General features: G+C 61.9%; 1 protein-coding gene across 2 annotated transcripts in view; it reads right to left on the bottom strand.

Annotated features, from left to right (window-relative positions):
- Positions 1-200: 200 nt before the first annotated feature.
- Positions 201-24,922, bottom strand: part of PBX1 (PBX homeobox 1) — a 155,708-nt gene continuing 130,986 nt past the window's right edge. Inside the window, exons 5-9 of one of the 2 annotated variants that reach the window (XM_056137760.1) lie at positions 22,232-22,367; positions 20,132-20,291; positions 14,413-14,525; positions 13,663-13,752; positions 201-362 (exon numbers count right to left, since the gene is read on the bottom strand). In XM_056137760.1, coding sequence (XP_055993735.1) covers positions 270-362; positions 13,663-13,752; positions 14,413-14,525; positions 20,132-20,291; positions 22,232-22,367 — 592 coding nt within the window. In that variant the 3' untranslated portion in view covers positions 201-269. The remainder of the gene's footprint in view (positions 363-13,662; positions 13,753-14,412; positions 14,526-20,131; positions 20,292-22,231; positions 22,368-24,922) is intronic. The other variant, XM_056137761.1, reaches the window with a different exon arrangement.

The raw sequence follows: 24,922 nt of genomic DNA, 5'->3' as shown, positions 1-24,922 counted from the left end.
GCCTAGGGCAGGGGCGAAGGGGGGTTATGTGTGTGCAGGGGGCGGGGAGGGGCACACGCCGGACGCCAGGGCTGGCTGGGAGGCAGGGAAGGGTGGCTTCTACCCAGAAAAAAAAAGTGGGGTGAGGGACAGTAGAAAGAAGTGTCCAGATTGGCTGAGAGAGCATCCCCAGGGAGAGAACGGCTCTGAGCGTGTCTGCTGATGGCTTCCACCCCCCGGCCCGGCCCCGCGGGGGCACACACGGTCAGCCGGGACGTGGTGCTGGCGGATCAGTTGGAGGTATCGGAGTGGACACTGCCAGGACCTTCTGTGGGGGAAGTGACGGATGAAGGGGTGGTGGCATCCTGCCAGCCTCCGTTAGCCTGCAAGGGGAGAGAGAGAGAGAGAGATGGTCAGCATGGGCAGGGCTGGCGGCCACCCCACGGAGGGCAGCTGTCCCAGATGCACAGGGCATAGCCGGGGCTGGGGGTGGGCAGTGAGCTGGTTAGCCTGCAAGGGGAAGAGAGAGAGAGAGAGAGAGAGAGAGAGAGAGAGAGAGAGAGAGAGCATAGCCGGGGCTGGGGGGGGGTAGTGAGCTGGTTAGCCTGCAAGGGGGAGAGAGAGAGAGAGAGAGAGAGAGAGAGAGAGAGAGAGAGAGAGAGAGAGAGAGCATAGCCGGGGCTGGGGGGGGGTAGTGAGCTGGTTAGCCTGCAAGGGGGGAGAGAGAGAGAGAGAGAGAGAGAGAGAGAGAGAGAGAGAGAGAGAGAGAGAGAGAGATGGTCAGTATGGGCAGGGCTGGTGGCCACCCCACGGAGGGCAGCTGTCCCAGATGCACAGGGCATAGCCAGGGCTGTGGGGGGGGGGGGTGAGCTGGTTAGCCTGCAAGGAGGGGGGGGAGAGAGAGAGAGAGAGAGAGAGAGAGATGGTCAGCATGGGCAGGGCTGGCGGCCACCCCATGGAGGGCAGCTCTCCCAGATGCACAGGGCATAGCCAGGGCTGGGGAGGGTGAGCTGGGGGTCTCCCGGGCCAGGCAGGCTGGGAAGGAACAAGGACAGGGACAGATGCCCAGTGCCAGCCCCCACTCACACCCCAAGGTGGAGAAATACACTGTCAGGACCCCTTTCTTGGTACTTCTCATCCGTCCTGCAGGTGCCAGCCGGGACCCCCAAGGAGGCCCCAGTTTCTCCAAGCACCAACCAGGACCCCCAGTGAATCCCAAGAACCTCCAAGAATCAATTAAGACCCACCAAGAGTCCTTAGAACAGCTATCCACCAATCAGGACTCGCCAAGAGCCCCTGCGCACCTCCACGGACCAATCAGTACCCGCCAAGAGTCCCCGCCCCCAATCCCCATGGACCAATCAGAATCCATCGGAATTCCCTGAGCCCTTCCACAGACCAATCAGTAGCCGCCAAGAGCCCCCGCCCCCAACCCCCATGGACCAATCAGAATCCATCGGAATTCCCTGAGCCCTTCCACAGACCAATCAGTACCTGTCAAGAGCTCCTGCTCCCTCCCCTCCCGCCACGGACCAATCAGAAAACACCAGGATTCCCTGAGAATTCCACAGACCATTCAGTACCAGCCAAGAGCTACCCCCACCCCATGGACCAATCAGAACCCATCAGGATTCCCTCAGAACTTCCACAGACCAATCAGTACCTGCCAAGAGCTCCTGCTCCCTCCCCTCCCACCACGGACCAATCAGAACCCTCCAAGATTCCCGCAGCCTCTTCACAGACCAATCAGTACCCATCAAGAGCCCCCGCCCCCAATCCCCATGGACCAATCAGAATCCATCAGAAAGTCCCCTAGACCTTCCACAGACCAATCAGTACCTGCCAAGAGTTCCTGTAACCCTCCCCGCCCCCGCTGCCACGGACCAATCAGAACCCGTCAACATTCCCTGAGCCCTTCAACGGACCAATCAGTACCTGCCAAGAGCTCCTGCTCCCTCCCCTCCCGCCAAGGACCAATCAGAACCCACCAGGATTCCCTGAGAAATCCACAGACCAGTCAGTATCAACCAAGCGCTCCTGTCCCACCCCCCCCCACTCCATGGACCAATCAGAACCCTCCAAGATTCCCTCAGCCTCTCCACAGACCAATCAGTACCCATCAAGAGCCCCCCGCCCCCAAAACCCACGGACCAATCAGAACCCATCAGGATTCCCCGAGAACTTCCACAGACCAATCAGTACCTGCCAAGAGCTCCTGTAACCCTCCCCGCCCCCTGCCAAGGACCAATCAGAACCCGTCAACATTCCCTGAGCCCTTCCACGGACCAATCAGTACCTGCCAAGAGCTCCTGTAACCCTCCCCTCCCGCCACGGACCAATCAGAACCCACCAGGGTTCCCTGAGAAATCCACAGACCAGTCAGTATCAACCAAGAGCTCCTGTGCCCCCCCATGGACCAATCAGAACCCTCCAAGATTCCCTCAGCCTCTCCACAGACCAATCAGTACCCATCAAGAGCCCCCGCCCCCAAAACCCACGCACCAATCAGAACCCATCAGGATTCCCCGAGAACTTCCACAGACCAATCAGTACCTGCCAAGAGCTCCTGTAACCCTCCCCGCCCCCCTGCCAAGGACCAATCAGAACCCGTCAACATGCCCTGAGCCCTTCCACAGACCAATCAGTACCTGCCAAGAGCTCCTGCTCCCTCCCCTCCCGCCAAGGACCAATCAGAACCCACCAGGATTCCCTGAGAAATCCACAGACCAGTCAGTATCAACCAAGCGCTCCTGTCCCACCCCCCCCACTCCATGGACCAATCAGAACCCTCCAAGATTCCCTCAGCCTCTCCACAGACCAATCAGTACCCATCAAGAGCTCCCCGCCCCCAAAACCCACGCACCAATCAGAACCCATCAGGATTCCCCGAGAACTTCCACAGACCAATCAGTACCTGCCAAGAGCTCCTGTAACCCTCCCCGCCCCCTGCCAAGGACCAATCAGAACCCGTCAACATTCCCTGAGCCCTTCCACAGACCAATCAGCACCCGCCAAGAGTCGGGGGACCTTCACGGACCAATCAGGGAACGACAATCTGCACCGCCTATAATAAAAAGGCCTCGGGATTGGCTGGCCGGTCTGGCGCCCGCTCCGCTCGTCTGCAGCGGGCCCTGCGGGTACCTGCAAACTCTCGCTCCGCTTGACTTTCTCCCTGGCGTCTGCAGCTCAGTTCTGGGAGGGGAGCAGGTGGCGGCGACAGAAGCGGCCTTGGAACCAGGTGCCCCAAGCTGGCACCAGGAGGCGTGCACGGCGCCTCCCCCTCCTCCCCCAGAAACACCCTTCGGAGCCACAGTGGGTGACCAGCCACCCCTCCGGCCTGGGCAGTGCTGACCCCTAGGGCCTCCCCCCCTCTAGGATGGTTCCCTGGGGAGGCTGTGGTGGTCACCATGAGTGCAGGGACACTGGAGAATGAGCGTATCCACCAGGCCCGGGTGAGGGGCTGCTGCTTTTTGCAGGGTGGGGAGTGTCTTTTTTTTTTTTGCCAGAACCCTGCACCCCCCAGCAGAAAGCTCAGCCGAGCCCCTAAGTCAGCATTTCTCACCTGGGGGTCCCCCTGGGCACGTGGGATATTTCAGAGGGCCACAGGGAAAAATGCATCAATGGGGAGTGTATGTGTGTGTGTGTGTGTGTGTGTGTGTGCGCGCGCGCGCATGTGTGACACAGGAGCACAGGAGACAACCAAGGTTCGAGGGGCCACAACTGGACAAGGGTGGACAAACTTGAGCTCCCGGCTGTCTGGAAGGGGGTGGCCCAAGGTGGCCCCGTGGCACGGCTCTGCCCTCTGTGGCTTTATTTCTGGGCCCAGGGGAGCTGCCCGGGCGCATGGGACACCCCACGGGGGCGGGGGTGCTGCTAACACCCAGCGTCCCCTCCGCTAGCTACCCTGAGCCTGGGGGAGTCTGCGAGTCTCGGGGATCCGGCGGGCCTCCTGGAAGGGGTGTCCGCAGCACCCCGAGGTGCTCCCTGGCGCTCAGACAAGGATTTTTTTCTTTTTGGGTCACACCCAGCAATGCACAGAGGTTCCTCCTGGCTCACGCACTCAGGAATTACTCCTGGCAGTGCTCGGGGGACCCTATGGGAGGCTGGGAATCGAACCCGGGTCGGCTCTGTGCAAGGCAAACGCCCTACCCGCTGTGCTATCACTCCAGCCCCTCCGATGCGGATCTTGTACTGAATCCCCCCCAGCTGACGCTCCCCCTGCAACGAGGGGAGGCCCCGGGGAGGGGTGGCCAGAACCCCAGGCTGCGGGCGAGCAAGGTGGGAACTGGGGTGCCCCCTGAACGCGAACTCACGCGGAGAGGGGTAACAGGGAAGAGGGAAGGGGAGCGCAGCTGGGGAGCTGGGAACTGCAGCCCCGGCGGAAGAGCCCCTCAGTTCCTCCAAGCCAAGCCCTGCAGCGTCCAGGGGACCCCCTCTCCTCTCCAGCGCCAACCTTGGCGGCCGCTCCATCACCGGCGGTGCCAGCCTGAGTGCACGCGCTGGCGTGGACAAAATGCTCATTTGCAATCCAGAAGTGCGTCCAGGTGCCGCAGAAGGGGTGGGGGGGACGTGGGCACTGCGGCCAGTCCAGGGGCATCAGGGCCAGACGCTCCCCGTCTGCAGGAAATGAGCGAGAGCGCGTGCGTCTGGGTACCCGTGCGCGCGCGCACCTGGATACCTGTGCGCGCGTCTGGGTACTCGTGCGCGCGCGTCTGCATACCTGTGCGCGCATCTGGGTACCTGTGCACGGAGGTGCATGAATGCATGTGTGCCTGCTGCCGTGCTCTGCGTGCCCAAGGGACCCGGTGGCCACAGGATACTGTGGGGACGTGAGCTCCGCAGGGCGAGGGCACGCCGGGGGGTCCCCCTTTTGCCCCCGTCGTGTGCACACAAGCTTTTGTCCCCAGGAGGCGTCCACACTCCGGAGCCGCAGTCTAGGAGAGGCGGCAGCTGGAAGGCCTCCCCGGGGCTTGCCAGGGGTGGGAGTAGCCAGTGCCCCCTGGAGTGACGTCACCCCAGCCTCTCCATCCGTCCACGCCTGCGTCATTCCACCCACAAACACACCCACTTACTTACCTGCCAACTTCTTCCACCCACCCACAACCCACCCATCCCCACGGCCATCTCCCTCCCCACACGCCCTCCCACTGGCTCCCCAGACCTCGTTGCTACCCTCCACCTCAACTGCTTCTGGGTAAATCCACCACCACAGCCCGGACGCGGGCACCTCAGACCTCCTGCACTCCCAGAAAGCAACATCTGCTCCTCCCATCACACCCCCTGACCGCATGGGGTGGGGGGAGCAACTGGCAGGCTCTTCTGCGCCCTAGGGGATTCCTCCAGACTCCTGGGAGTCAACAACCCCACCCGTCATAAGTTCTGGAGACCCCCCAGTTGGGTCTCAGCAGTGACGAAAGCAAGGGCTGTCCAGGCTGCACCCCTGTCTCTGGCCTTTGTTCTGTTATTTTATTTATTTTTGATTTTTGGGTCACATCCGGCAGTGCTCAGGGCTGACTCCTGACTCTGCACTCAGGGATAACTCCTGGCGGGGCTCAGGGGACCCTATGGGATGCCGGGGATCGAACCCGGGTCGGCCGCATGCCAGGCAAACGCCCTCCCCGCTGTGCTGTCACTCTGCCCCCCCGTAAGGATTTTAAAATTTTTATTTATTTTTGCTTTTTGGCCCTCCCGTTGATCGTCGTCAATTTGCTCGAGCGGGCCCAGTAACGTCTCCATTGGAGACTTTGTTGTTACTGTGTCTGGCATATCGAATACTCTCGGTAGCTTGCCGGGCTCTCCGAGAGGGGCGGAGGAATCGAACTCGGGTCGGTCATGTTGGCCGCTTGTAAGGCGAACGCCCTACCCGCTGTGCTATCGCTCCAGCCCTGGAGGGATAGCACAGCGGGTAGGGCGTTCGCCTTACACGCGGCCAACATGGCCGACCCGAGTTCGATTCCTCCGCCCCTCTCGGGGAGCCCGGCAAGCTACCCGTGAGGTACTCGATATGCCAGACACAGTAACAACAAAGTCTCCAATGGAGACGTTACTGGGCCCGCTCGAGCAAATCGACGATCAACGGAGGGCCTTTGCTTTTTGGGTCCCACTCAGTGGCGATGCACAGGGGTTCCTCCTGGCCTTATACTCAGGGATCACTCCTGGCGGTGCTCGGGGGACCCTATGGGATGCCGGGGATCGAACCCGGGTTGGCCGCATGCAAGGCCAATGCCCTCCCCGCTGTGCCATCGCTCTGGCCCCTGTTTTGTTAGTTTTGGAGGGAGGGCTGGAGCCATCCCTGGTGGGGCTCGGGGCGTCTTCCTGGCTCTGGGCCGGGTCTCCTCTGATTCTCACGGCCTCTGAGGTGTGTCTGAGTTTTACTACTCTGGAGTGTGTGCGTGCGCACACACACACACACACACACACACACGGGTGTAACACAGCACCATACCGCTGAAACAAGGGGTGGAGGGCGGGGGCTCGAATCTGCGTGCCAGGTGGCCACACCAGCAACTGGGCGGTGGGGTGTGTGTGTCACCCACACAGAGAGGGAGAGAGAGATGTTCAAGTGTGCCCGGGACGTTAATCACAGTGTGCGTTTGTACCACAAAACCGGCGCTGGCAGCCTCTCATTTGGAACCTGCCTCCGGGGGAGGCCGGGGCTCGTCACGGGAGCCCCCGCAACCTTCCCCCCGTGACGCGCCGAGTTTATTTCAGAGGTCTGATCGCGACATCCCTAGGTGGGCCAGTGTCTGTGTGGGGGCCGCGGCTGAGCCACGGGGTCTCTGGGGGTCGGAGGGGGGTGGCGGGCAGGCAGGAAGGGGAAGGTGTCCCGAGGAGCACCGGATTTATGGATGAGAGGAGAGCGATCTGATCAAATGGAGGTGATACACTGATTCTGGCTGGAGTGATAGCACAGTGTGGGGGGGGGGGGGGTTGCCTTGCATGTGGCCGACCTGGGTTCGATCCCTCCACCCCTCTCGGAGAGCCCGGCAAGCTCCTGAGAGCATCCCGCCCGCATGGCAGAGCCTGGCAAGTTCCCCGTGGCGTCTTCGAGATGCCAAACACAGTCACAACAAGTCTCACCATGGAGACGTTACTGGTGCCCGCTCAAGCAAATCGATGAACAATGGGAGGACAGTGCGACAGGGCTATGCTGATTCTGGAATCATGAACCCGTGATGCCTTACTTGGGGGTCTTCTGGGGAAGCTAAAGCAGATGGCCTCTATTTGTTGAGTATAACTAGCGGACCCCGGGTTGGAGCCATAGCACAGCAGTAGGGTGTTTGCCTTGTGTGCGGCCAGCCCAGGTGAGCCGGGTTCGATTCCTCCGTCCCTCTCGGAGAGCCTGGCAAGCTACCGAGAGTATCTCACCCGCACGGCAAAGCCTGGCAAGCTCCCTGTGACGTATTCAATGTGCCAAACACAGTAACAACAAGTCTCACGATGGAGACGTTACTGGTGCCCGCTCGAGCAAAATCGATGAACAACAGGAGGAGAGTGCTGCTATTCAACAACTAGCGGACCCCACTGGGCCGGAGAGACAGTTCGGGGGTCCAGGGCTCAACCTCCGGCACTGCACTGACCACTGACCACCCCAGCACGGCCGGGAGTGAGCCCCGAGCACAGCCAAGTTTGCCCGCCAGGCAGGACTCAGGACCCACCATGCTGTGCTGCCTCATCTGTCTAGCCCTTCCCTTCCTTTGCAGTCGCCCACCCCAAGACCCCCCCTCAAACCTCCCAGCCACGCAGGGGGACTCGCAGTGGGGCCGGGACGCCGACATCCAGACCCCAGGGAGTATGGCACAGACAGACAGATGGACAGGGAGCGGGAGGCGGCAGGAGCAGCGTCAGGGATGGGCAGAGCGGCTCCTCCCGGGCAGGGCTGTGACGCCAAGTGGGCTCCGCTCACCCTGCGGCCGGCCTCCCCTAACACGACTCTGGGCTAACTTGGGGGCCGCGGGGTGACGCACATGGAAACTTGGCCTGCAAAGAGACCCTCCACTCACACGCCTGGGGGTCCCAGCCGACCGGGTAACTGAGTTGTGCTGTGTGGCCTGAGTTTGGTTTTGTTTTTTTTAATCATCTGGGAATAGACGGGCGCTCATTCAGCTCAGGGCTAATTTCCCCCTGCAGAGAAGCACCAGAAACGCTTCCGAGAACTCCAGCTCTGTAAGAACCTTCTGCAGAAAAGGACAAAGAGGCTTCGAGCCACGGGAAACACTGCAGGGGGGCCTGGCTGAGGGCCGGGGGAGGGTGCCCGGATGGGGCTGAGAAATCCACGCGGCTGCATGCAGAGGCAGGACAGCAGGGAGGGCGTTGGCCTCGGCATGTGGCTGAGCCGGGTTCGATCCCTGGAAGCCCACAGGGATTCACCATCGCACCCCCAGGAGTGATCGCTGAGCACAGAGTAAGTCCCGAGCATTGCCGGGTGTGGCCCCCAAACGAAGCAGGGAGGAAGGGGGCTGGAGCGATAGCACAGCGGGGAGGGCGTTTGCCTGGCACGCGGCTGACCCGGGTTCGATTCCCAGCATCCCATAGGGTCCCCCGAGCACTGTCAGGAGGAATTACTGAATGCAAAGCCAGGAGGAACCCCTGAGCATCGCCGGGTATGACCCAAAAAAAGATGAAAAGAAAAGCAGAAAGGAAGGAAGGAAGGAGGGAGGGAGGGAGGGAAAGAAGGAGTGAGGAACGAAGGAAGAAAGGAAGGAGGAAGGAAGAAAAGGGGAAGGAAGAGAAGAAAGGAAGGAAGGAAGGAAGGAAGGAAGGAAGGAAGGGTGGATGGATGGATGGATGGATGGATGGAAAGATGAAAAGATGGTAGGATGGATGGAAGGAAGGAAGGGGGAAGGAGGGAAGGAAAGAAGGGTAGATGGATGGATGGATGGATGGAAAGATGGAAAGATGGAAGGATGGATGGATGGAAGGAAGGAAGGAAGGGTAGATGGATGGATGGATGAATGGATAGATGGAAGGAAGGACAGATGGACGGATGGATGGAAGGAAGGATGGATGGAAGGAAGGATGGGTGGGTGGGTGGAAGGAAGGAAGGGAGGGAGGGAGGGAATAAAGAAAGGAAGGAAGGATGAAAGGAAGGGAGGGAGGGAGGAAGGAAGGAAGGTCAGGAGAGAAACGGGCAACTGTCCCACGAAGGGTGCCTCAGGCTCGCCCATACTCTCGGGCATGACTTTGCCATTGGAGTCGCATCTCGTGGTGCCTGGGGGAAGCTCCCGGGTGTCCAGGGGTCCCCTGGGGGGAGTCTGGGGCGCCAGGAACCGATCCCGGGGCTCCAGTCCCCTCCCTGGCTCTAGACGCCTTTGCTTCCGACGCCCCGATTCTAGGCTGTTTGTTCAGGGAAATAACAGACACAAGGCAGAGAATCTCTGTTTACCACTGTGATGTTAATAATAGTCAAAAAAAAAAAAAAACCCCACAAAACCCACAACAAGAAAAACAAGTTCAAATGCTGCGCGGTGGATATTGATTAAATAAATTACGGCCTTGCCTCGCAGCGGCTGCGGGTGTCGTGATCCGGGCAGCGTTGGAGGAGGAGAATGTTTAATGATATGGAAAATATTCATCATATATTTTTAGTCAAGTGAGTAGGCCACAAAATGCTACGTTCCCCGGGCTTGAAACTGGTCCACGCCCACACACACAGAACCGGCACAGATGCGCCGGGTGCGAGAAGAACCCGTGGTGGGAAGGGGGCCCGGCGTGGTCAAGCGCGTTGTCTGCGTGGCCCGGGGCCGAGGGAGCGAGGGAGGGTCCCAGCGTCCCGAGTGACCGGCTTCCGAGCCTGGACAGTGACTTTCAAACTAGCTGCTCCTCCCCTGCCATGACAGCGACACACGGCCGCCAGCGTCGGTGGGTAACATGGAAACGTGGCCCAGAGACACGGGACAGTTTTACTTATTTTTGGCCATACCTGGCGGGTGCTCCGCGCTGACTCCTGGCTCTGTGCTCGGAGGTGACCCCTGGATCAGTGCTCAGGGCTGACTCCTGGCTCTGTGCTCAGGGATCACTCCTGGCAGTGCTCGGGGGACCCTATGGGGTGCTGGGGATCGAACCCGGGTCAGCCGCGTATTCTTCCTACTCTCGGGGACAGGCCCCAGGCATCCGGAGGCTTCCGGGAAGGGGCCCGCCTAGACCCCGGTAGCCACGGGGCTTCCAGAGGCTGTGATGGGAGGGTTACAGATAGGGGCGCCCCTCCCCCTTCTCTGAACCTTCCAGAAGCTGGCGGGGACGCCTCGGGGCATGGCTGTTTGTCCACCCCCGAGGCCTCCCCTCATGGGCAGCCAACGTGTGGTGGTGGGGACCGACCCCAGTTAAAGCACTGCCCCCACCCCAAATCCCTCGTCCAGACCCACCTCCCTCCCCCATGCCCCTAACACGAGACGCTGGTGCGCAGGGAGGGATGCAGTTCCTTGTGGCGAGTGGCCGCCACCTCCCCGCATCCAGCAGCCCTTGAGGTTTGAAGTGGGGTCCAGAGAGCTGCCCACCCGGGTGAGGGCAGGCGGCCGGCCCGCGGCACCTCGCATGCCGGCCGAGCTAGGTCCTGGCCCAACGCCCGGGGTCCGAGCTTGGCGGGAGCTGGAACCAGACAGTGTTGGGGGTGGCGGGTGGGGGAGGGAAGCCCCGAAAGTGGTGCGGCCTCGGGCGGCGTTGTTGGCGTTTGTTTCTTGGCCGCCTTCTTATGGTTCTCTCCCTCTGTCTTTACACTGCCTGCCTCCTCGCTCTCTTCCTCGCTTTCCTTGGCAGCCAGAGCCCTGCACACGCACACACGTGCACACATGCATACACATGCACATACATGTACATATGCACACGCACGCACACACATGTGCACACGCACACACATGCACACAATGCACACACATGCATACACATACATGTACATATGCACACGCACGCACACACATGTGCACACACATATACACATGCACACACATGCACACACGTACACATGTACACATGCACACACACGCACATGCACACACACGCACACAATGCACACATGCATACACATGCACATGTACACACATGCACACACATGCACACACGCACACAATGCACACACATGCACACAACGCACATGCATGTACACATGCACACACATGCACGTGTACACACATACACACATTCACACAATGCACATGCATGTACACATGCACACATACACACATGTACACATGCATGCACACAAATGCACACAGCTCACACACTGCACACGCATGTACACATGCATACACGTGGACACACATACACACATGTACACATGCATACACACGCACACATATGTACATATGCACACACATGTACACATGCATACACATGCACATGTACACATGCACACTCACGCACACATGCACACACATACACACATACACACATGTACACATGCATACACATGAATACACATGCACACACACACGCACACACATGCATGCATCTCTCTCTCTCTCTCTCTCTCTCTCTCTCTCTCTCTCTCTCCCCTCACGCCGCCACCAGCTAAAAATACCTCCCTCGCGACAGGCTGGCTCCTAGCAGGTGGCACAGCTGAAAGCCCGTCCGCGCTGCATATTAAAGACCCCGGAAGAAAGGAGACACAGTTCACGGGGGGGAAGACCTTCCCGAGAAGCCGGGAGCCCGGCCCGGGCCATTGTCAAGCCTGGACCCCGGCGGCGGCGGCGGCGGCAGCGGGTCAGAGGGATCCGAACGGGACAGGGCAGGGCCCCAGGGCGGCCAGTGTGGCCGGACTCTCCCGAGGGGGCAAAAGACCGCATAAAGCCCCCGTTTTTTGTCCCCCCCCCCCCCCCCCCCCCCCCCCCCGTCCGCTTGTCTCTCTTCCGCCCAGACCCAGAGGCAAAGCCCTCACGGGGGAAGCTCTTTGGCCGTCTCCAAGGAAACCCCAGACGCGTGGACCGATGCTGCTACCTGTGCTTCCCCGGCCGCTTCCAGTGGGTCGAACCCGTGACCCAGCCGCGCACGGGACAGCTGGGTCCCTCTCTAGAGCCCTCCCGGGGTGTGGCCCTGGCGGGCCAGGTGGCTTCGAGGGGCTCCGCGGGCCCCAGGAATTCGGAGGGGCTCCAGCCCGAGGCGGCCAGGCCTTGGGAGCTGCCGGGAGAGGGGACGGGCTCGGGCAGTTGTGTGTGTCGGGGGTCTGGATCGGAGCTTCTGGACGGGGCCAACCTCCCCCGGAGGCCGCCACAGCTGGGAACAAGCAGCCCGAGAACTGCCTCCTCCGTGCCGGCCGGCTCCCTGCGACGTCCTGGGGGGAGGCCCCAGCCCCCTGGACCCCCGATGCCGCAGAACAGCCCCTGGAACCTGAGCCGGCCCCGCTCCCCTGCCGGAGACGAGCGAGATCCAGCCGCACCCCCAGCGCCTTGCCAGCTGTCCGGGAGCCCGGGGGCGAGGGCACGGGGGCACCGGCGCAGCCCCCCATCCAGCCACAGCCTCCCCCGCCCGGGCCCCCGCAGGCTGTCAGCGCAGCTGAGAGCCAACGACTGATCTGAGAAATCGAGTCGGCTTCTTGTCCCAAACCCGCACCGGCTCCCCCGCATCTGTCCGATCGATTTGGCTCTGCGCGACACGGCTTGTCGTTATGAATTTTCATGCGTCTCGGGAGCTGCTGGCGAACACCCCGGCACAAGGGTGGGCGGGCAGAGCCCCCCGGCACCCCGGCCGCTCGTGCCAGCGCCAGAGAACCCACTGGGCCCCCAACGGCTGGGGAGAGGGGGCTCTGTGTGTGTGCGTGTGTGTGCACGTGTGTGTGTGTGTGTCTGTGAGGGTGTCTGTGTGTCTGTGCGCGCGTGTGTCTGCATATGTGAGTCTGTGTATGGATGCTGTGTGTGAATGTGTCAGTGTGTATGTGGAAATGCGCCAGATGTGTACGAGTTGGTGTGTGTGTGTGCATAGGTGTGAATGTATGTGTGAGTGTATGTGTGAGTGTGCATATAAGTATGTGTGTCTGGGTGTGCTTGTGTGTTCGTGCATGTGTCTGAATGTATTGTGTGTGTGTGTGCCTAGGAGTGTACTGTGCACACGTGTTTGTGCGTGTACATGTGTTTGTGCGTCTGTAGGTGTACTGTGTATGCGTGTGTGTGTACACATTTGTCTGGGTGTACTGTGTACACATGTCTCTGCGCCAAGGAGCAGGCTGCGTACACGTGTTTGCATGTACACGCGTTTTGTATGAGTGGTGTGCACACGTGTTTGTGTGTACATGTGTTTTGTATGAGAGCTGTGCATACATGTTTGTGTGTATACATGCATTTACATGTCCATAAGCATACGGTGCATGCATGTATGTGGGTACACATGTGTCTGAGTATACTGTGCACATGTCCTTATGTCTAGGAGCACACTGTGTACATGTGTTAGTGTCTACATGTGTTAGTGTGTACATGTGTTTGCATGTACACATGTTAGTGTACGTCTTTGTGTGACTGAGTACCGTGTACACTGTACATGTGTATGAGCACACTGTGTATGCGCTTGTGTGTACACGTGATTGTGTGTACACGTGTTTGTGTGTGCACGTGTTTGTGTGTGCACGTGTGCTTGTGACGTGCCTTGCTGTGTACATGTGCGCGTGCACCCTGAACCTTGGCCGCCGTCAGGGCTGGGGGTGACGTGTCCCCTCCGTGCTGCCCCGGGAGTGGGTGGGGGGCCGCGGGGTGCGCTTACACTGAGGCCCTGCGGGCTGTACATCTGGCTGGCGGCGAGTCCGTCACTGTAGCCTCCTGTCTGGCTGATAACATGGCGAAGAGTATCCACCTGGGAGGGAGGAGAGAGGGCGTCAGCCGGGCGCGGGTCGGACCCCGCCAGCATCGGTCTGCCCCGTGCCACGTCTGGGCAGGGCCGGCCGGCCGGATGAGGACGAAGTTCGCCCCACCAACCCCCTGGCGCCCACCCCAGCCCGCGGATTCCGCCCCGACCTCCTCGGGGGACAGAGACGGTGCCCCGAGGAGGCCGGGACGGCAGTGAGGACAGAGATGCAGGCTGGTTCCCCACGGGGGTCCAGATCCCATCCCCCCACTCACAGGACCCCAGCCAGCCGGGAGGGCAGGTCCTGGCGCCCAGCTGGGCACTGAAGCGCTGACGCAGGACCCCCGGTAGGGCCCGGCCACCTGGTGCTCCCGGCCACTCTGGTCCAGGGGGCCTCGAGAGCGAACCAGGGGGCCGGGAGGCAGGATGGGGGTGCCGACGGGAGCCAGACGCAGGCGGCCGGGCCCTGCTCACCTCACCCCCTACCCCGTCTGCGCCAGGTGAACGCGGCCTTTCACCCTGGGGGGGCGTCCGGGTCTCGGCGGGGCGGCCAGGGGGAGGGTCTCCCCAGCTCTCTCTCTCCCTCTCTCTCGCTGGCCCTGGCTCGCGGGCCCCTGCACTCGCCCTCGCCCGCGCGGTCCCCCGGGCAGCTCGGCGGCCGGGCCCTACCTGCGATTGTACGTTGGTTCCGACCTGGGCCCCCTGGTACGAGTCCCCATTGAGGGACTGCACGCTCATGAACAAGTCTCCAGAGTTGGACATGTTAAAAGAGCTGGAAGAACCTGGAAAGGAAAGAGTGAGGGGCGCTGAGTCAGAGAGCGAGAGCGAGAGAGGGACAGAGGGGGGGTCCCGCCCCCGCAGACAGCCGAGACGAGAAGGCCAGCCATGCAGAGCGGACCCCGGGGCCCCCCAGCGTCAGCACGGAGCCCGCCCGGGTCCCGTTAGTAGCGCCAGGGCCCCGCGGGGTTAGTGAAGCCGCTTCCCTCCCTCCCTGCCCTGGGCGGGCGCGTGGGGGGCCCCAGACGGGTCTCGGCCCCCCGAGGTCTGTCTCTGGCGCCTGCAGCCTGGTAGGCTGGGCCTGGGGCCTCTTGGCTGCATGCGGGGGCCCAAGAGTCCAGAGGCCGGCGTCGTCGCGGGGAGGGCCTCGAGGACCCTGGATTTGTGCAAGTGACCAACTCTTTTCCCTGCTGCGGTGGACGAGGCAGCGGAAGGATGGGGCATGCGCGGGACACGGGCGGGCAGTGGGCAAGGAAGCAGAGTGGTTAGCGCCATCTCCCTCCTGCGGGGGTGGCTGGCCTGCAGGGCCCCTGCCCCACTGGTGGGGGGGATGGGGGCATCGTGCAGCTGAGGGCACAGACAGAAAGCACAGCAGCAGGGAAGGGTGAGTCTGGAGAGTGGACTTGGGCCCAGGTCAGCCTGCACTAGCTGGGAGCCGCCCGCCCCGCCTCACGCTCACCCTCGCCTGTGCCCTGGCCTCACGCCACTCTTGGGCACCCCCACCCCCAAAAAAGGCGGGTGCGCCGAGTGAGACCCCCGTGTCCTACACAGGCTACCGCCCGCCCCACTGTCCCGGGATGTTCACGGGCTCCAGAGCTGTTCGTTGACGACGGGCTACATTGCTAGATGCTCACACCCTGTCCTCGGGGGGCACCGAGACCCCCCATAGTGCCACCTTGTCATTCCGGGTTTTTTTGTTTTTGCTTTTTTGGGGTCACACCCGGTGATGCTCAGGGGTTCTGCCTGGCTCTGCACTCAGGAATCACTCCTGGCGGTGCTCGGGGGACCTTATGGGATGCCAGGGATGGACCTTATGGGATGCCAGGGATGGAACCCGGGTCGGCCGCGTGCCAGGCCGACGCCCTACGCGCTGTGCTATCGCTCCAGCCCCTGTCACCGTGTTTGAACACCAGAAGGTGGGGCTGAGGCAGACCCAGGCCCGAAGTGTGACCTGGGGACGTGGGGGTGGGGAAGGGGGAGCTTCCTGCCTTGGAAGGCACCTTGTTCTTTCTTTATGTGTTTTTCTTTTCTTTTTGGGTCCCACCCGGCAATGCCCAGGGGTTCCTCCTGGCTCATGCACTCAGGAATCACTCCTGGCAGTGCTCAGGGGACCCTATGGGATGCTGGGAATCGAACCTGGGTCGGCCGCGTGCAAGGCAAATGCCCTACCTGCTGTACTATCGCTCCAGCCCCTCATTTAATTTTTTTTCTTTTTGGGTCCCACCCGGCAATGCCCAGGGGTTCCTCCTGGCTCATGCACTCAGGAATCACTCCTGGCGGTGCTTGGGGGACCCTATGGGATGCCGGGAATCGAACCCGGGTCGGCCACGTGCCAGGCCAACGCCCTCCCCGCTGTGCTATGACTCCGGCCCCCAGCACCTCGCTCTTTCGACCAAACCCGCAGGACGAGGACGTGACCCAGGCACCTGGGAGAGAAAGTGCCCGTGCTCACACCCGAGTCGGTGCTCCCGTGTCCCTCCCCCTCTCCCCCTCCTCCCCCCCGCCAGGTCCCGCTGGAGATCCAAGGCGCTCACGGCTGTTCCCAACACACGGCGGCGGCCCGGGGAACCCTCCGAGGCCCCCCGTCCCAGCTGCCCTGCAGGCCGGGAGCAGACGGCGCCGGAGACACGGACGCTGTTATTTATTTATTTTGAACCGATGTGCACAGATGTGTCGTAAATATGCCTCGTGCGTGTGTGACGCGTGTGGAACTGAGTGGGTGCATATCAATGACCGCTAAGGGAGGGCGCCCGCCCGCCCAGTGCCCCTTGGGTGTTTCCAGCCTCCGTCGGAGTCCCCAGGCTGTGGGAAGGCGCGGCCAGGCCAGGGGCACAGCCGGGGGCCTGGTTGGAGGTCCAGAAGGAAAGGATCCTTCCTGGTTCCGGAGGTGGACAGGGGCCAGCACGGGAAAGGACAGTGGCCAGGCCCAGGGGACAAGGCAGCAGTTACGCCATCGGACCTCAGACTGATCCAGGTACCACCTGCCAAGTCCCAAGCACTGCCAAGATCAGTCTGGGATCCCCCCACCATCCCCAAATGCCCGAGAACGACCGAGGGCAGCCCCCAGCCCCGGCAGGGTCCGTGTGGCCAGCCAACAGTCGTGTTGGCTGAGCATTACCTGGGAACTCCCCCCGAGCACTGTTTAAGAGCACCCCCAACCAGACGAGAAGCCCTGGCCAGCTCAGAGGGCACTAAACGTGGCTTGGGGAGGCAGCCAGTGGCCCCTGGCACTCCGGTCTGTGTTCAGCTAAGCCGAGGGGGCCAGCGAGGGGACCCAGGGCCCGAAGGCGTTTGCTCGGACACACTCGCGGCATGGACGCGCGCTCCTAAGGTCACCCTGACGCGGGCAGGCCCGACTCTATTTGTGGGCCGCGGGGAGGAACAACGGCCCGAGGGACCCCAAGGCGGGTCCCGGTCACCCTCGGCCCCAGCTCCCCTGCCTGAGCCCGGAGCACCCCTTGCCATCTGCAGGAAGCGCCTCATGGGGTGGGAGGCGGAGATTCAGTGCCCGCAGACGGTGACCCCCAAATCCTTCCAGGGGTCCCCAAAAGTCCGGGGGCGCTGCCCTGTGAGAGGTCCACCTTGTCCTCGCTGGCGTGAAACCATCAGGAACTTCCGGTGTCGGGAAGGCAGACGGGCGGGGCTAGCAGGGGCTGGTTCCTGCCAGCCAGGAGGGTACCTGGAGTCCTGGGGGGTCTGACCTGCCAGGACCTGCCCCACGAGAGCCCCCCGTGGAGACGCCACAGGAGGGACATGAGGGTCTGGCATGAGGGCACGGTGCCAGGCGGACAAGCCCCAACGGAAGGAAGCCCCAGCCTCGCCCATGAACAGGGCACTGTCACGGCACGGTCACTCGCTGGGAACCCGCTGCCTCGGGGCCCAGCGAACGCTGGTGACACGTGAGGCCACTTGTCACTGGACCCAGCCACGGGCCTGGGGTTGGGTGGAAGGGGGGTAGACAGACCACATTGGCACTTCCCCTTGGAAACGCTCCTGCCTTAAAGTGCCACGTGATTTTTGTGAACACACACACACGAGTGCACACACACGTGCATGTACACACATGCACATTCACACACAAATGCATGCATACACACGCACATTCACACACACGCACACACAAAAACACACATACACACATGCACACAAAACACATGCACACATACGCACACAAACACACACACATATATGTGCACAAAACACACGTGCACACACATACGCACATAAAAACACACACACGCACACACACACATGCACACAAAACACATGCACACATACGCACACAAACACACATATATGTGCACAAAATACACGTGCACATGCATATGCACACACGCACATACAAAAACACACATGCACACATATATGCACACAAACACACGCACACACATATGTGCACAGAACACACATGCACACATATATGCACATAAAACACACACATACATGCACACAGGCACACATATATGAACACAAAAACACACACGCACACATATACACACATAAAACACACACGCATACCTACATGCACACACACGCACACATATATGCACACAAAAACACTTGCACACACGAGCGTACAACATGTGCACACAAACACACACGTGTATATTCACTCACATGCGCACATATCACATATGCACACACACGCAGACACTGCACACACATACGTATACAGAAACACATGCACAAACACACAAGCACACACATGTGCACACATGCACACACACGTGCACACACGCACCCCCCCTGTGGCTTTTCTGCAGAAACCTCACGCACACAGGCGCACGGCCATTGATTCCGACTCCGGCCTGGCTGGGGGCTCAAGCCCCGCCCTCAGGGTGGCCCCCGCACACCCGGGCCAGCAGGAATGTTTCTTGGAACGCGGCAGCCACCCCCCAGAGGGCGCACTCGGTCCTGGTGTCACTTCCCAAGGGGTCGGCAACCAAGGGGTCAGCGGGAGGCGGCCGGGGGGCCGGCACCAGGCAGGGGGTCTCGGTGAGGGCAGACACGGCTGCCCAAGCCCACCTGCCTCGCCATGCAGGCGGCTAGGGGTCTGTCTACACCAGCCCACCGTGCGGGTGGGAACTGGGTCGGTCTACACTTTCTCGCCCTCTGCACACAGGGGAGCTGGATCCTGTCTCCACCTCTCACCCACTGGGTGAGGGCAACAGCTGCGTCTACCCTCTGCATGCTGGTACTGGATCCTGTCTAGGGCATCTCCCCCCTGCATGCCGGGGAGGTGGATTAAATCTATCCGCAGGATGGAGCTGGCGGCTGAGTGAGTCCAGGCCCCCTTTGCCCATGACAAAAGCATGGACGGCGGCGCCCGACCACTGGGAGGAGGCCACGGCCAACCCGTGCACCCGGGTGTGTTCTGGAATAATCCACGTGGTCGGTCTGACACACCAGCACGTGTTGGAGTCCAAGGTAACAGGGACCCCTGGAAATGTCCGGAACGAGACGTGTCGCCCTGCTGTGACCTCGAGTGCTTCCAGGTGCTGCTGATGGCCGAGTTGATGTGCTCAGTGAGTCACATCGTTGGTCCAAACCAACATGCGTGACATGGGGTGTCCCTGCCAGCTGGGACCACACTGACATAACGAGGGACTTTCAGACTTTCCCTCAAAAACCCAGAAAACCCTGTGCTTCTAAAGGCACCAAGTATGAAGACAGAGGCTCTGAACACACACGCGTGTACACACACATATGCACGCACGCAGTGTACATGCATGTGCACACTTATACACGCATCATACACACATGTGTATACCCACGTTATAGACACACAAGCGCACACACGTATACACACAGGCACACAGCACGTGCACACACAAATACACACAGCACGCACGTGCGCACACACGTGTACACACATGTATACACACATGCACACACACGTACATATGCACACTGCATCTTATAAAGATCGCAGGGCCTGGGCTGTGGCCAGCATTTCCCGTTGTTCCAGGGACCCAACTCAGGGTCTCACGCCAGTGAGGCACGTGGCCCCTTCTCAGCCCCATGTGGGGCCCCCAGTGAGGACGAGGAACCGTGCAAACAGTGTCCCTGGCAGTGGAGGTGGTGACATTCCAGAGGGACGCTTGCAAGCCCGGGGGATGACTTCTGACGGGCTGAAGTGATGGGCATAGTGGACGGGAGGTCTCGGCGCCCGGAGATGACCCCACGGCAGTGGGCGGAGGTCACGGCTGTCTCCGTGCACCCAAAGGCCCGACTCGGGGCCTTGCCACGTCTCGGCAGAGGACAAGACCCCGGACCGGCCTGTTTTCCAGGCGGTGCGAGACGCGTCCCCTGAATTGGGGGGGGAGCAAGGCCTCCCCCGACTCCCACGCGCGGCCCGACACCTCTCAGGGGGCGGGGGCGGCAGACTGACCGGCCGAGTTGGGCGTGGAGGGCGAGTTGGCCTGGCTGCCGTGGGCCGACACGTTGGTGGCCGTGACAGCCGTCTTGGCGGCGTAGATGTTCGCTTCCTCCTGGAATTTGCCGATGTTCTTTTTGTACCGGATTCGCTTGTTTCCAAACCAGTTTGATACCTGGGCCGGGGCAGGAGGGGAGAGAAGGAAGTTAGTGTCCCGCGGCTGGGTCACCCGGGAGCCCACAGCAGGGTGGGATTCCAGTTTGGCGGGATGGGGGGGCTTTTGGTTTTGGGGTGCTCGGGTCGGGAGGTACTGGAAGGCTCTTCCTGCCTGACACACGCTCCAGGGACCACACATGGCGCCAAGGACCCCCGGGACAGGCCAAAGGTACCCTGTCTCCGGCCCCCCACTCGTAACACCACAACCAGACCCCGCAGATAGAGCTGCAGCAGGACGGAACCTGGATGGGACCCGGACCCCGGCCCAGAGCTGAGTCTGACCCGAACTAGATTCTTCTACTGATTTTTTTTTTTTTTGGCTTCTGGGCCACCCCCGCGATGCTCAGGGCCAACTCCTGGCTCTGTTCAGGGGTCACTCGCTCTTGGCAGGGCCCGGGGAGGCCTGGAACCCAGGTTGGCTCTATGCAAGGCAGAACTTGGGACCCAGGGCCGGGGTGATAGCACGGCAGGGAAGGCATTGGCCTTGCACACGGCCGACCCGGGTTCGATTCCCAGCATCCCACAGGGTCCCCGGAGCACCGCCAGGAGTGATTCCTGAGTGCAGAGCCAGGAGGAACCCCTGTGCGTCGCTGGGTGAGACCCAAAAAGAAAATAAAAAGAACTCAGGGCCCAAGGCTGGGGTCTTGGCTGGGCTGGCCCTGAGTCCACGGGCCTATCCCATGTGCTCCAGTGTGTCGGCACTGAGCCTGCTGGCACCCAGAGGACTCCCGGGAGCACAAGGCCGGGAGACGGTGCCAGAGTCAGCGTATGGTGACCCCAAGTTAAGTCGCAGACCCAGGTGCAGCCTTGGGGGCCCGCGAGCCCCGCGGGGAGCAGCCCTGAGGGCCTCAGGCACCCCAAGGGCCCAGCAGCACCCACCCTGGGGGCCAGGTGGGCTGAGCCGTGCCAGGGTGGCCAGGAAGTGTGGGTCAGTCACTCCGCGTGGGAAGCAGGCCCTGCAGTAAGCCAGCGTCCTTCCTGGCCCCACGGATGACCTTCGGGCTCATGGCCGCCCCCCCAGCCTTCTGAGGGGTCTACGGGGGGGGGAGGGCTGAATCTGGGGGCCGCGGTGTTTCTATACAAACACCCTGAGCCCCATGGGGCGGCCGGAGGCCATGTCCAAGCACTGCGCGGAGGCACAGCTGCTCACGCCACCTCGTTGGCTGGTGCGTCACCCACTCCTGCTTCCGGAAGGTTCCAGGGGAGAGAGGGCGAGGGGCTGAGGGGCTGATGGGTGGGGGAGGGTGATGGGAAGAACACAGTTGGGGGGTGGTTTCCTGTCTGGGAGAAGGAGCAAAGCTGGGGACTCCAACGCCCTGAAACGGACCACGTAGCATCTTCCCTCAGGGCTGAGCACTGTGGTGAGAGTCCAGCTCCTACTCTGCTCTCGGTGGAGGTGTCAGACCACCCTCTGCAGTGCTCCTGGCGGGGCCCCCGGTGCTGTCTCTCCCGTCCCTCCAAGCATCCCAGCCCTCCCCGAGCGGCAGAGCCCCGAGGGTCACGGTGTGTCCCTGCAAGGCACGGGGATAAAGACACACAAAGGGGCCGTGGGCGCGGGGGTTGGGGTCTGCCCTGTCCACGGGTTGCAGACTCACGGTGGGGACGCGCTGGCCAGGATCGGGGGCGTGGGGACAGCTGGGGAGGACACGGGGGGACACGGGCCATAGGGGAGCCAGGCCGCGGTCCTGACCGTGACCGGGAGGGACTGTCCCTCCAGTGGCTTCGGGCACGGCAGGAGGGGGGTCGCCGCAGCTGGGAGGAGATGGGACCCCCAGCGAGGGTCAGCTGGGCCCGGCAGGGGACGGGGCTCGCGGGGAGCGGCGGGCGGTGCCATCTGGGCGGACCTGACCTCAGGCCAAGCCGGGCTCTTCCCGGGGACACAGGGAGGCCGGTGCTCACCTGGGACACGGTGATGCCGCACTTCTTGGCGAGTTCCTCTTTGGCCTCCTCGCTGGGGTAGGGGTTGCTGAGGTGTGAGTAGAAATACTCGTTCAGGATCTCGGTCGCCTGTTTGTTAAAGTTCCGCCTCTTCCGCCTTCAGAGAGAGGAGAAGGACATTCAGCCGCGCGTCAGGGTGCTGGGGGAGGGGGCGGGAGGAGGGTCCCCGCAGAAGGGGGCCAGGGCGGTGCCTTCTAGGCTCTGACCCTCGGGGGGGGGGCCTGGGAGGGAGATTAGGGGTCACTCGCTATGGAGACGCGGGCGTGGCCACATACTGGGAGCAGGGGGCGGCTGTTTCTATTTTTTTTTTTTTGGCTTATTTTGGGTCCCACCCGGCGATGCTCAGGGCTGACTCCTGGCTCTGTGCTCAGAGACCACTCCTGGCGGTGCTCGGGGGACCCTAGGGGATGTCAGGGATCGAACCCGGGTGGCCGCGTGCAAGGCAAACACCCTCCCTTCTGTGCGATTGCTCCAGCCTCCCCATGAGTGTTTTTAAGGGGGTCTCCCAGGGAACTGTGGGCTCTAGCTGGGGCCCATCACTTGGGATGCAGTTCACGGCCTTCTGAGGTTGGTTTTGGTTGGTTGGTTGGTTTTGCTTTTGGGTCCCACCCGGCGATGCTCAGGGCTGACTCCTGGCTCTGCACTCAGGAATCACTCCTGGCGGTGCTCAGGGACCATATGGGATGCTGGGAATCGAACCCAGGTCGGCCGCGTGCAAGGCAAACGCCCTCCCTGCTGTGCTATCACTCCAGGGGAGGGGATGTTTCTAGAAGGTTCCAGCACTGGACCGAACCCTCCACATTATTCTCATTCTCATGTTGGGGGGCTGCTGGCGGTGCTCAGGGCTGCCCCTGCCCCCAAGTTGGGTACTGAACCCCCAGACCGTTGGTCAAGCTGTTCCTTACAGGCCAGTGGGGTGCTAGGAGCAGAGAGGCCCGGGCGGCCGTGTCCAGGGTCCTTGTGGACATGCTACAGGGGACATTGCCTCCACGAAACCCCCAAGGCCAGGAGACCAGCAGCTGGAACTTGAATGATGCCCCCACCCCACCCCAGCAGCTGGAACATCTGGGGAGGAGAGAAGGCAGGACGGGCTAATGGGCAGGGCGGAGCACTGTTTGGGGAGCCGGCCCAGCCCCAGGGCCGCGTCTCTGCCTGTGAAAGGAAGTGCTAATTGAGCTAATTGGGAGGGAAACAGCTTCAGAGCCTCCTCAGAGCCCGGGTTGGGGGGAGCCTGGGAGGGGCCGTGGGGGGTGCCCAGGGCAGGTGCGGGGACGTCACTCAGCTCCCCCAAAAGAGCTCGAACTGGGGGCAGTTCCGCCCTTCCCCGCTGCCGCCCAGCGCCCCTCCTCCCCGTCGGAGAAACACACGCGCGGCCCCACTCAGCCAAGCGCGGGCCCCCGGCCGGCCGCGAGACGGGAAACTCAGCAAATATTGTTATTTTCAGGGTCCCGCCTGGATTAATTAACACAATGAAGGGCCTGATTTCACCGGATGCGCACCATCTGGACGCAGGTACCCGCCACATCTGTCCAGAGGAAGCGGCCCGAGCCGCTCGGCCCCCCCCAGCCCCCTCAGCCCCCACCCCGCGTGCCTCGATTTCTGGGTCATCCAGCTGCAGGCGGTGCGGCCAGGCTGGAGAAGGCGGCGGGGTGGGGCCGCGCTCGGGGCTCGGGGTGGGGAGTCTCAGGCCCCCCCTGCACCCGATCCTGGAGGTTCCTGGGGTCTCTCAGTGCCGTCTGAGGCTGCGTCTCTGGGCCGGGCATGGCAGCCTGTGGCCAGGTGTGGGGAGACCCCCCCACTCTGCGTGACATCCTATAGGGGGTAAAAGTCGCACCCAGAGCCAGGGGCTCGGACCCACGGCTTCTCGGCTTGACCAGCCTGGCACCTGGTGTTTGAAATTTTTAGTTTGTTTTCTGGGTCCCACCCGGCGATGCTCAGGGCTGACTCCTGGCTCTGCACTCAGGAATCACTCCTGGCGGTGCTCGGGGGACCCTATGGGATGCTGGGAATCGAACCCAGGTCAGCCGCATGCAAGGCCAACGCCCTCCCCGCTGTGCTATCGCTCCAGCCCCCAGGGTTCTTATTTTTTTGTTTTGTTTTATTGCTTTTTGGGTCACACCTGGCGGTGCACAGGGCTGACTCCTGGCTCTGCACTAGCTAGTGGGGGTCACTCCTGGCAGGCTCGGCCCCGGGTAAGGCAACAGCCCTACCCACTGCACCATCTCTCTGGCCCCTGGCATCTGGCTTTTAATCAACGAGAGGCGGGTGCTGGTTCCGTGTTACCCTGTTGCTTCTGAAGGGGCTGGGCAGGACCAGCTAAGCCTCGGTGCCCAGCAGGAGGGCGACGGGGGTGGGTGGGAGGTGGGGGCTTCCAGAGGCGGGTCCCAGCTGCCACGTCCCACCCCACCCTGCTGCAGCGCTGTTTGCTTTGCAAACGTGGTGCAGACAAACGCCTGTCACCAGTGTTGGCTGCAGGGCCTCCGGGAGGTCTTGGCCCGTGCTGGCACGCACGGAAGGAGGCCTCTGTCCTTTCACGGAAGCCGAGGGGACGGACACAGGCTGAGCACTATGGTGGTGTCGGTGAATGGTCTGAGCACTGAGCCCCGGGGGCCGGCCACCACCCCACAGTGGCAGGAGAGAGGGAGTGGGGGA

Source organism: Sorex fumeus, unplaced genomic scaffold, assembly GCF_029834395.1.
Source record: "Sorex fumeus unplaced genomic scaffold, SorFum_2.1 ptg000127l, whole genome shotgun sequence".
NCBI lineage: Eukaryota > Metazoa > Chordata > Mammalia > Eulipotyphla > Soricidae > Sorex > Sorex fumeus.
This window is presented reverse-complemented; position numbering and strand designations above follow the sequence as displayed.